Source organism: Colius striatus, chromosome Z, assembly GCF_028858725.1.
Source record: "Colius striatus isolate bColStr4 chromosome Z, bColStr4.1.hap1, whole genome shotgun sequence".
Lineage (NCBI taxonomy): Eukaryota > Metazoa > Chordata > Aves > Coliiformes > Coliidae > Colius > Colius striatus.
The window spans coordinates 86348377-86360415 of record NC_084790.1 but is presented as its reverse complement, the minus strand read 5'-3'; the positions used below and the strand labels follow the sequence as shown (position 1 = coordinate 86360415).

The 12039-nt window shown below is 44.7% G+C and overlaps 1 protein-coding gene across 1 annotated transcript in view; it reads right to left on the bottom strand.

Annotated features, from left to right (window-relative positions):
- Nucleotides 1–11635, bottom strand: part of DCC (DCC netrin 1 receptor) — a 550939-nt gene extending 539304 nt beyond the window's left edge. The window contains exons 1-3 of the mRNA XM_062018865.1: nucleotides 11558–11635; nucleotides 11022–11199; nucleotides 10510–10529 (exon numbers count right to left, since the gene is read on the bottom strand). Coding sequence (XP_061874849.1) covers nucleotides 10510–10529; nucleotides 11022–11199; nucleotides 11558–11635 — 276 coding nt within the window. The remainder of the gene's footprint in view (nucleotides 1–10509; nucleotides 10530–11021; nucleotides 11200–11557) is intronic.
- Between the last annotated feature and the right edge of the window lie 404 nt (nucleotides 11636–12039).

Sequence of the window (12039 nt, the reverse complement as noted above, 5' to 3'; positions counted from 1 at the left end):
GGGTGTGAAGTCTCCTTCCTTGGAGGGCTTCAAGACCCACCTGGACACGTTCCTGTGTGACCTGATCTAGGTGGGACCTGTTTCTGCAGGGGGGTTGGACTGGATGATCTCTAAAGATCCCTTCCAGCCTCTACCATTCTATGATTCTATGAACTTCATGATGGTTATAGCCAACTTTTCTTTTGCCCTGGACGATACGTGTGTATGCATTGAAACCCTGCCTGTGTTGTGTGCTGTGGGTATACACAGGTCCACAAAGATGGACCACTGTTATTTCTTATCCCTCCTATGAAGTTTGTTACAAAGAATGGAAAAGAGGCTCCAAAGCCATCCTTATCTAGCAATGTACCTGAGATACCACAAGCTTTGGCACTTATTTATATTCAGCATCAACAGCTGTGGATCTCAATCAAGTTCCTAAACACAAGAATCTTCTTATAAATTCACCTGATCCCTACCTGTTATGCAGCATTTGCCTATATAGCCCACCCAGGATCCTAGTAAACAAGATTATCAAGAGATCTTCTCAATTCTGGCAAGTCTAAAAAAAAATATACTCAATAAATTTTGTACTTGTCAGAGCTTCTGGAAGAGAATCTCAAAGTGAAAAGACAATTACACTGAAAGAGAATATAAAAAGGTAAGTGGAAAAGCCCAAAATCTGATTGTTACTTATTTCTGTTTGAAGGTTAATTTCCTTCCTAGACATTGCTAGAAATCTGGAGAAGTCAAAAGCCAGTGTTCAAGCCTGTTGAGCAAAATTTGAAGTCTCTCACATTTTCTTGGCAGAACTGAAATGGGCAGAAAGACCTGTGGGAGGTGACTCCTCGATTCTTTTTTCACACAGAAACTCGGGAAGTATTTTGTTTGCTCTGTTTTTTTTTCTTTTTAATGAAAGGATAAGCTGCTGTCTCTTAGGATGCAGAAACCAGTCTCCAAAGGCAACCAATCCCTGCTGCAGGGCTAGACCATGGCCAAACTGGAAAATTCAATGCTCCAGCAAATGTTCACACCAACATAGCTCCTCCTGTGCTGCACGTGCTTGCAAAGAAAACAGCTCTGCCCCCAACTAACTGTTAGATAAAGGTTAGATAAAGGATTTTTCTTAAGACAGACTCTGGGGAGTTATCTCTTGAGATGACACTCCATGATTGCATACAGATTACTGGAAATTAATTTCCAGGCTGAAAAATCAAACTGTGCTACAAGAACAGCAACTACAGATTCTGGATCTCCTCTGGATTTTGGGCACCTCCTGCTACAGCACTTGTTACAGCAGGAATGAAGAAACTCCAGCGTGTTTGACTGCCTGGATATGTTTGATAACACTATAAATAATTCTCATGTCTATGTGTCTAGTGATAGAAATCTATAAAGGGGCCTGGGAGAAATGGAAACCAGTGCAAGGCAGGATGAGGTGGAAGGAGTAAGCTGACATTACAGCCCTCCGCTCTGCATGTCCTCCAAGAAGATATCTGTGCCCTTATCTGCTGTGAGCCTCTCCTTTTGAGCTGTCTGCATTTTTATCACTGGAAAAAAACCACCAAAACAAACTAGCAATCCAAAGGTAGGTTACATCTGACTGCTGAAAAGGTCAGGAGAGGCATATAACCTGGACACAAACAAGGACATAGAGGGAGATGGAGAAAAAACCCCAGTGAAGGGCAAATATTAAATATATTGCACCAACAGGGAGACAGTCAGATGATTTTCTCTTCTAATCACTCTTCTGGTAGGGATTCCTGGCCTAGAAACCTTCCTAACAGTCCTTCTCCTCCTAATTCTTTTCTTGCCAGTGAGGGAGATTACTTAGCAGTGCCCTGATTGGAATAAAGTTCTCCCCAGATCTTGATTCACCTCCCTGACAGCCTACTGCGATGCCCTATCACCCAAATGAGTGCATGATGTGCACCTGCAGAGCTCTGATGTCACAGTAGCCACAAGGCTGAGTCCCAGTGACAGTGACGGGCACTCCGAAATACCGAGGGATACGTCACCATGATGCTGAACCAGAGGGAAAAGCCTACAGATAAACCCAACTCCATGGGAAAATGCTAAAGCAGGCTGATGGGAGCGGTGCCAGTTCCTGCAGAAAATGGCTAAGTTTGTACAGAAATCTGACTTTCTGAAAAACACCAAGAACTTAATTAATACACGCTATTAAACCATGAAGCACAGAGTTCTGCTCAGGGGTGTAATTTAACAGTAAAGGTAACAACAACAACAAAAAAAAATGAAGCTATCTCCCAGTGCTCTGTAAAGGGTTTTCACACAGAAATCTTACACAATAGCAAAGGGGAAGTTCACGTGTTGAGAGGTTGAACTAGTCCTACTCTGTAATTAATTAACAGCAGGTGACGAAAAGACCATCGTTCTTTTGTTTCTTCCACTCAAAATATATACCCAAGAACATGAATGCTGACTCAAGGGCAGTTATAATACTCTGGAAGCATGACACAGAGTTTATGGATGGCTGGAACCACAAAAGATGGTTTTGCTGGGATTTTTTTTCCCTTCTTTTTTTTTAATTACGGGGGGAAAATTGGGGGGAAAAAAAGCGTGTTCTGATGAAACTGAAATGGAGAAGCTTGGAAGGGTTTTGCAGAATGAGCTCCTCCCACAGCTGTCCTTCCAACAGCTCTTTTGCGTTGAGGTGAAATGCCCTGTTTGACCCCAAATTGCGTATTTCGTTACACATTGAATTTATTTAACCTTTACGTTTGACATATTTTCTTTCCCCCCTATTAAACACAAAGCGCTGCTCAAAATTAAACACTGAAAAGTTTCACTGGAAGAATGTGGAAATTAAACATTCTAAAGCTTCTAAAACTGTGTGTGTGTGTGTTTATCTTCTGCATCCTATGTGCCGTAGCTAAATGCACTCCTTACCCAAACTATAAGCTCTAGTTGACCTGAATTCTTGAAAAGTTGTTTTTCTGGAAGGCAAGAGGTCACAAAATAAACTGAGCTGCCTTTGGGTTGGCATTATTAATTTATCCCACAGTTTGGTTTATGGTCTTTTGTGGAAGATGGAAAACCAAGCTGTGTGGTGAGCAATCACATTTTCCAAGAGGAGAGAGGAGTTTTGGAAAAATAAGGTTATTTTTCAGCATTTCCTGAAGACAGATTGGATCCAACCGTGCAGTTCTGGAAAACAATTTTCTGGTCCAATCTCAGTCAAAATGGATGTCTGATTCCCAGCACTGATGTGCTGCAGCTGGTGCTGTCCTCCTGCACAGCATCATCCTGCTGCGTGGGTACTAACTAGGCACTGTCCTAGCCTCGTCCTGTGAGCCCTAAGGAACCTTTTTTGGACCTTACCGAGCTCTGGATAAATGCTCCCTGTGGCTGCTCCTTCCAGTAATTATATTTATTATAGTCAGACATCCCCAAAGCCGAGAGTCAGCCCAGTAAGCAAACCAAATGATCCACAAGTAAAGAAGATAGGGCACCACAATTAATGAAGTCTGCTGTGCTGCATCTTCACCACCAAAATGGTGTTTAAGTGGCAAAGAATTTGCCCTGAGCCCTCAAGATGGACAGGATAAGTGAGTCAGCCCTGTAAACAGACAGTGTGATAGGGAGCTGCAGCAATCAGCAAAAGTGGCCTTCCAAAGTGCCACTTCAAAGTTGCTTTTTATGGTTAAGTTAAGCTAAAATGAAGAGAGCATGTAAAAAATGGAACCACTTTATACGTTTTAAGTACCAGAGTTACCATAAGATCCTTTTATCTCTAACGTCAACAGTATATGAAAATTGACCTTGTAGCTCTGGAGCTGCAGAATTCCATTTTGGTGCTGCCATTTGTTCTTCCTTTCCACCAGGGTGTATAAAAGATTGTGAGGACTGTTCAAAGGATTCTCACATCTTTGACAGTTCTACTGAATTGCCAGCAAATGCATGTCTGGAATTCACAAGGGAAAACCGTATAATCAGTGAAATTTAGATTTCTGTCAAAGCAGTCAAGAGAACAGGTGGGATGAGACTCTTTCTGCACTAAAGGAGTAAGGGAGCTCCCATCAGCCTGCAAGTTCTGCAGCGCCTCCGCATAACCACAGCCACAGACAGGCACAAAGAGCACTCCCTGCAATTCTGACAGCTGCTTGCTAGAGTTTGCTGTGCAGTGATCCCACCTTCTGCACACTGTGCAGAGCAGCTGGCCACCGTGCAAGGCTGGCCGTGGTCCCCGCTGTTGCTTATGAAGGTATCTAGGGACCATAGAATCAAAGGATCACCACAGTTGGAAAAGATCTTTAAGCTCAGAGTCCAAGCCCTCCCCTCACCCTGCCAAGCCTACCACTAACCCCTGGCCCTCAGCACCTCAGCTCCATGGCTTTGAGATCCCTCCAGGGATGGGGACTCCCCAACTTCCCTGGGCAGCCTGGCACAGCGTTAAACCACAGTGAAGAAGTTCTTCCTACTCTCTAATCCTCCTCTAGTGCAACTTGAGGTTGTTTCTTCTCATTCTATCACTTGCATCTTGGGAAGAGAGACAGACCCCCACCTCACTACAGCCTCCTGTCAGGGAATTGTAGAAAGTGATCTACAAGGTTAGAGAGAGGGATCATGCACAGCACTTTTCTTCTCTCATGCTATCCAATGGGCTTCAAGTAGAGGATGAAAACATTATTGCCCCAACCACACCACACTGCACAACCACCAAATAACAGAGCAAAGCAGCTTGCAGGGAGTTGCCATGTCATCAAGCCACCTTCATGTGGCTTAGCAGGACTGAACACAGAGACCCACAGCATCCCAGCACATCTGGGAAAGGAAGACACTCTCCAGCATCTACTCAGCTTGGAGCAAGTAGAGGTAATGTCTGCTGCTTATTTGGGGGCAAAGAGCCGAGGAGCCTGAGTGCTTGGACGTCATGAAACCTGTGAAATTAAAACTTCTCTAACGCTCACATCCCCTTCCAACACTAGTTCAGTAACAAATCAGGGCAGAGCATGCCTTCTGCAGTGCAAGTAACTTACAGCTGGGTATTCAAGGAAAGTTTTTACTCAGGGAGTGATACAAGTCTCTCAGCTGAGAGATAAAAATCTCTTGGAGCCCCAAGTGCTACTGCTTCAGGAGATGCACACGAAGATCATTAATTACTGTCTCATAACTTGGCTGTGGACCCAGCAGTTTTTAATCTCCTTTGGAGCACTTGGCTTCTATCTGAAGCACAGTGGAACTGAGGATAATGGCTGTCGATTACAACAGGTGGAAGCATCAACAGTGCTTTATTATGACACAGCATGCTAAATGCTTATGAACTAGAAAGGAAACAATTAGTACCCCTCTGAAAAAAACTCTGCCCATGTTAATTACTTGCTGACCACAAATATTATTTCTTCCTCCTGATTTTCTTTTGAAATTTAAACCATTTGGTGTGTAGCAGCAGCACTTGGAACCAGAGAGCCCAAGCAAGGACAACAAGCAGGTATCATAGAACCACAGAATCACAGAATAGTGGGAATTGGAAGGGATCTTTAGAGATCATCCAGTCCAACCCCCCTGCAGAAGCAGGTCCCACCTAGATCAGGTCACACAGGAACGTGTCCAGGTGGGTTTTGAAGCCCTCCAAGGAAGGAGCCTCCACACCCTCCCTGGGCAGCCTGTGCCAGGGCTCCCTCACCTCACAGTGAAAGAGTTTTTCCTTATGTTTGAGTGGAACTTTCTGTGTTCCAGTTTCATCCCATTACCCCTTGTCCATCAGAAAAATGCTGCCTGAACCTCCTGACAGCCACCGTTTATATACTTGTTAATATTAATTAGAGCCCCCCTCAGTCTCCTCCAGACTAAACAGCCCCAGGTCCCGCAGCCTTTCCTCACAAGGAAGATGCACCAGTGCCCTGAGCATCTTGCTGGCCCTGCACTGGCCTCTCTGCAGCAGTTCCCTGTCCCTCTGCAGCTGGGGAGCCCACAACTGGACACAGGACTCCAGATGAGGCCTCAGCAGGGCAGAGCTGAGTGGGAGCAGAAGCTCCCTCAAGCTGCTGCCCACACTCTGCTGGATGCCCCCAGGCTGCCATTGGCTTCTTGGCCACGAGGGCACGTTGCTGCTCATGGGCAGTTTATTATCAACCAGGTATTCTGAAAGGTTTTTTCTGGATTTTAGTATCCTCCTGCTCTGTAGGAGGCTGGACTCAAGCAATGTTAAATATACGTGGTCCTTTCTTCCAAAGCTAGTAAGGTAAGAGATTTAGTATTTAAGTGGCATCTTTCTTCATTACAGTGTGAAAGAAGAGAAGGAATGAATGAGTTTTAAAATAAGTACTATAGAAAAAAAAAACAAAACAAGCCTTACTGTATCTGAGGTTAATGGCAAAAAAAGCCATTAGCTCCAAAGGACAAATATTTCATTTTAGGTGTCTCTATTACCAGAAAAGCGGCACTTTGTAACTACCAAACTCTGCTATTACTTACATCTCAATGAAAGAAGGCAAAATCACAGACAGGCAGTGCCCTCCCTGCCCTGAAGCTGGTATCAGTTATTTCCCATTCCAGCTGAGCGTGGTGAAAATTGGGCCACTTCACCTGGAGAAGATGAGGCTCTCTCTAGAGCTTTACAGGTTTCTGCAGAATCTGCAGTACTTCTGAAAGAAAATTTCGTGGGAATCAGAATGTGCTTCAGAAGTCAAGTTTGTATTAATGACTCTTTGTAGGAAAAGGTGAAGCACTTATTAGCAGGCACAGAAACAGTAACTGTTGATCAACGCCAACCACCATTTACTCCTCTGCCTTTTGTTTCCTGCTTTAATGAAAACCTCCAGTAGTCCTCTATCCAAACACCTAACCCCACTCCTGATAATTTGCTTTTGCTTTGCTTGCAACCACCATAAAGCAAAAATGCCACTCCATTGTACCTATTAATTTTAAACAACAAACAAAACCGAATGGAAACCCACATCATCTCTCGGCGACAAACACAACCTTGACCGTGAACTCAGATTTACCCGCTCCGTGCAGGGCTATTTTGCAGATTAATTAAGAGGAGAAACATTATCATTTTGCATAGCAATTTTTGTCACAAAGACAAATTAAGGGAGCTGGGTCAGGTTACAACGATGGAAGCTGAAGCCAATCAAGAGAAGCCATCAGAGACTTACACTTGACAAGCGAGGCAGCAGCCATCCTCTCCCCCCCGTCACCTCAGACAAGTTGAATTTTCCACTCATTTTCAGTGTTTGAAATTTAATTTGGCCTCTCCCACACCAGCATGGGGGGAGGAGGTGGTAGGGAGGGGGTTTGCCGCACCCTCTCTGCCTCTCCATCACCAGCCAAGCCTCGTTGACGAAGGAGATCTGGCTGATACCCTGTGTCAAGAGGCCACGTGGGCTGCCATGAAAATTCATTGCCATCACAAGATTGAAGGCCCAAACTGATGCTTTTGACAAGCCTGAAATCAGCAAATGAGGACGGTGAGGAGAAAAAGGCATGCGACATCAGTTAATTTCCAAGGCTGGATCTCTTTTTCTCTGTCCCCACTTGTTTCTTTTTCATTTAAACGAGTGGAAGATTGAATGAATTGCTTTTATTTTCTCCTACTAAGCCTATTAGGATTTAACTATGGAAAGTTGAAGCAATTTTTTCCTGCTTAAGTTTCCCTCCCCTGTGCAAGACTCCAGCTGTCAGCCCTCCCGAAGATTCAATGAGATTAGTCCTAAATGTTCTTAGCATCATTTCAAAGGTTGTAACCACATTACTTCCCCAGACAAAGTTGTTTTATCTCTTCCCTAAGTCGAGTAAGAGGTCAGAGATGAATATAAGCGGTTTTGAAACAACTGATGTTTTTAAGACTGTGTAGCTCTCTGTGGCTGCCAAAGAGAAGTGAGATACATATAGGGTGCTGCCAAAACTGCTGCACCAGCCTCCTCCAGCATCATCAGAAGGGTCAAGGACCCATTTGGTTACTCCCAGTTTACAATGTCAGGGAGAGAAGATTCTCATACCCAGGGGGTAAGTGAAAACAAGGGCCAACTACTAAAGGACAAACACAATGGTATGAAGGGACGACTCTAAATCAAGGCCATGGCTTCGTGCCCACCACGTGTGGTGTCAGACTTTACCTGTTTTAGCAGAGGAACCTGCTCTAAGGAGCTACAAGGAGTTCTTCAGACTAAATGTGACAGAAATTTGTGCTGTTGGAGATCCTTTGTGCTAAGGAAAGACAAAGTGTTATCCCACATGAAAGTCCCTGAGGTCCTTCTGAATAAGAGTGTTATGTAAAGAAGGTGACAAACATGCCTCAACTCATGAAACCAGTGAGAACTTCCTAGATTTGAGAGAATTGGTCCATCAAACAAAACACAAGTCAGAGAAAGGGGTTACAAAATCACATTATAGTTGGAAAAGACCTTAAAGATGATCAAATCCAACTACTCACCTCTCACTGCCAGGCCCATCACTAAATTAAACCATGGCATTCAGTACTTCATCTGTGTGTCTTTTGAATATCAATAGGGATGGTGACTCCATCACCTCCCTGGGCAGCCCACTCCAATGCGTAACAACTCTCTTCCCAATGTCCAGTCTAAAGCTTTCCTGGTGCAACCTGAGCCCGTTTCCTTGTGTTCTGTCATTCATTACTAGAGAGAAGGGACTGACTCCCATCTCACTACAACTCCCCTTCAGGTAGTTGTAGAGAGTGATCATGTCTCCTCTCAGCCTCCTTTTCTCTAGGTTTAACGTCCCCAGCTCCCTCAGTTGCTCCTCACAGACTGTAGACCCTTCACCAGCTTCGCTGCCCATCTGTCACCCACAGCTGCAAGGGGCACTCCTGGACATGACATTTCCAATATGTTCTGTATTTTCAGTGGTAAACAGCTAGGCTTTTTTCAGTACTGTCACTAACTATGCTGCCTCTTGTAAATACAACCAGGAAGGGATGAAGTTCTTTACTTGATAAACTCCCCAACTCACTAAACTGAAGCAGAACAGCATTGTGGGTTTGTGAGCACCTACCATACAAGTGCCAACACCAGGCAGGCTTTGGCCACGTAAACTGCATTGAGAACCATGATAAAAACATCTTTGGAAGTTCACAGGGACAGCACATCTTCCTTTTCACTCTGAAGTGATGCCTTTGAAGTTTAGGCAATGAATTTTTTATACTCTTCATTAAGACTCGCATCTGATCTTCAGTACACCTCCAAACAGCTTTGCTCTGAGGTTCCTAATTTGGGCAGTGAGATTAGCCCTGTTTAGTTCAGTTCTTTCTTGTTTGTTGTAATAAGGCCATTGGTGATAGAGGAGACCTCAATTTACAAGTTAATAAGAGCCTAAGGGGATTTAGCCCATTCATGCCAGTGTCCATCTCCAATTAGCTGAAGAATTTCCATTCTTATTTTAAAGAGTTAAATAGTCCCATCAAGGAAATGGCACTTTGTTTAGGCAAGGAAAAGACAGAAAGCCTGTTTGGGAAGTGTATGCATGACATCATAATTCCCCTCTCATTTAATAATAAGGGTTAAACCATCTGGTCAGCACTTTAGGCTAACAAAAAAAAAAACCCAAAACCTTGCAGAACTCCAGAGATTGTTTTGAGGATCATGTACCAACTGACCTAAAAAGAATGAAAATGGCCAGAAAACCCTAAGCTCCTGTTGGGAACAGAACAACAAAGGGTGTGCTTAGCTCCTTGTCTCTGCTCTTAGCATGCTTTAGCTTTAAACTATGAAGAAATTCTTACTGCCAAGCAACCCCTTTGTTCATAGGGGATTTTTGTTTAAAAAAAAAAATATGAATCTTGGAACAAAAATGCAAATTAAGCACTTGAAACAGTATTCTGCAGCATCCAGTAGAGGTGAATATTCTTATCTCCTAGAGAAGTAAAAGAGACTTTTAATATATTTGATCTAACCATAGCAGTGTGGGAAATCCAATAACATGACATAGCTTTCTCACAAAGAGGTCTGAGCATGTGTAGTATTTCACAGGGGCTACAGAACAGAAACGAAGTGGTTTAGGGATATGCTAATCATGCTGAGAAGCCAGCTTAAGTGGAAGAAATGCAATATACTGAAGGAGAGGCAATAGAAAAAGGTAGAAAAGACCTGAGTTTGGTCCTCAGATTGATCTATTATGTGACCCAGGAAGATTTCTCTAGCTCTTCGCACTTCTTTTCCACTGATAAATTTGGCATGTCATGGCAAATGCTGGTTTGGGGAAAGCAAACCCATATGATTGCACAGTGGTCACGCCCTGTTGGTTTTCACCAGAAGCAGGTGAGTTTTATGGGCTCTTCCAACCCAAACATTTGATGATTCTGTGATTCTGTGACTCCTGCTGCTCCTGTGACACGGTAGGAGCAGAACAGGGCTGTGTTTCCCAGCCCCAGCCTCACTGCAGTGGGCATCACTCAAAGGAAATCAGAGCTCAGATAATCAGGGGGTGTTCACTATTTACGTGACAAACACATGAAAAAGCAGCTTTCTTGCCCCAAATGTGTTGGGTGTGATCCTGACCTGGCTGACTCTGGTTTCCAAACAGCTGATCAGAAAACATGAGAAGAGTTACCAGAGGGTCATTCTGTATGTCTGCGGGTGCAGACAAGGACAGAGCCAGCTACAGAGTTCAGAGACAGGTAAGAAAGAAAGGTAACTGCTCCCGACATTACGCAACATTCGCCCGGCTGGCTCGGTATGAGCAGCTGAGGAGCACTGAACTCGTGGAAAAAAGCTCAGCAAAAGCCACATGTGCACACACACACCCTCAAACAAATAAAAGAAAAACCAACTTTCCTTGTTTTTCGCCTTTCAAGGACTGTTACATCCCCGCCTAAACAACGCGAAGGACAACTAAAAAGGACAATCCCAACTCCACCGGGTTGAATAGAGTCACTCCAAGGACTAGACCTTAAACAGATGCTTCTTTTTCTCATGTAAAGCCCCTATGGCTTCTTTAGGTAGCCATTGTCTGCCCGGCTTCCCCCCCTCCCCACACCCCTGGGGACGGCTTAAAAACCCACCTCCTCCCAGCGACAAGATGCGCCTATTGTGTGTGTCCGACTGCGCGGCGCGGCCCCGCACCTGCGGGTGCTGCCGGCAGCCCCGGGACCGCTGACCCGCCCGACCCCGGCAGATGCGCGCTCCGAGCCGGGACACCCCCGGCAGCCTTCTCCCGGCAGAGACCACCGATGTCCTCGCCCATTATTTCACCGGCGATGTCCTCCCCGTTTATTTCGCCCCGGGGCTCGGGGGGTGTCTCCTGCCCAAGAGGCAATGCAGTACAAAAGAGCAGCGGGAAATCTGCTGGGATTCACATCCTGGTCTTTCTGAATTTTAGGAAAATAGATCTGTTTCCTAGAATAGAGCAAGATATTTCCTTATGTAACACAGCGTGCCCCGAGTCATGTGTGTATGTAAATATTTAGGCATCACTTGCACGAGCAAAGGTGCAAATCCATCCCTTTTACAGCAAAAAAAAGTTAAACACCACTCCACTATTTTGTTTCAAAATTTAATTGTGATTGCTAAGATGTTGGTGGCTCTACAAGTCAGCTAACCAAAGCCACATACACATCATACCAGGAAGCCAGTATCCCACTGCCCACATTTAAAAATACCCCACTAGAGTTCAGAGCTTGAAAGTAAACGCTGACATACTTGTTAACAAACTGGATCTGCATTTGTTCCTTCTCCATGTTATAAGAAAGAAGCTGGAAAGAAGGTAACTGTGCACCTTTCCTTCTCAGAGAGATTCGTCTATCTTCCACAGCTTTTCATTCAGGCAACAAGGCAGCCAGAGGAAAAGGTGCCGTTTCCTTCTGATGTTGGAAAAGCATTTTAGTTAGCTACAAGGGAGTTGTCTTCTTTATGGGGACCAAAACACACCTGCCTTAGGAAAGCAGTGGAGAACAAAAAGGGGAGTTGCTGTGAAGCAATGTAATCCAGTGCCCCATCCTCCTGCAGTCCATGTGTGTGCCCAGGTGGGCTTGTGGACTCCTCCTGGACCTGTGCCTTGAGGAACCTGTGCCTCGGAGCACCACATCTGGGTCACCTCTGCTCTCGGTGAAAGGCTAACACACAACTCTCTGTCCTGTGGGCT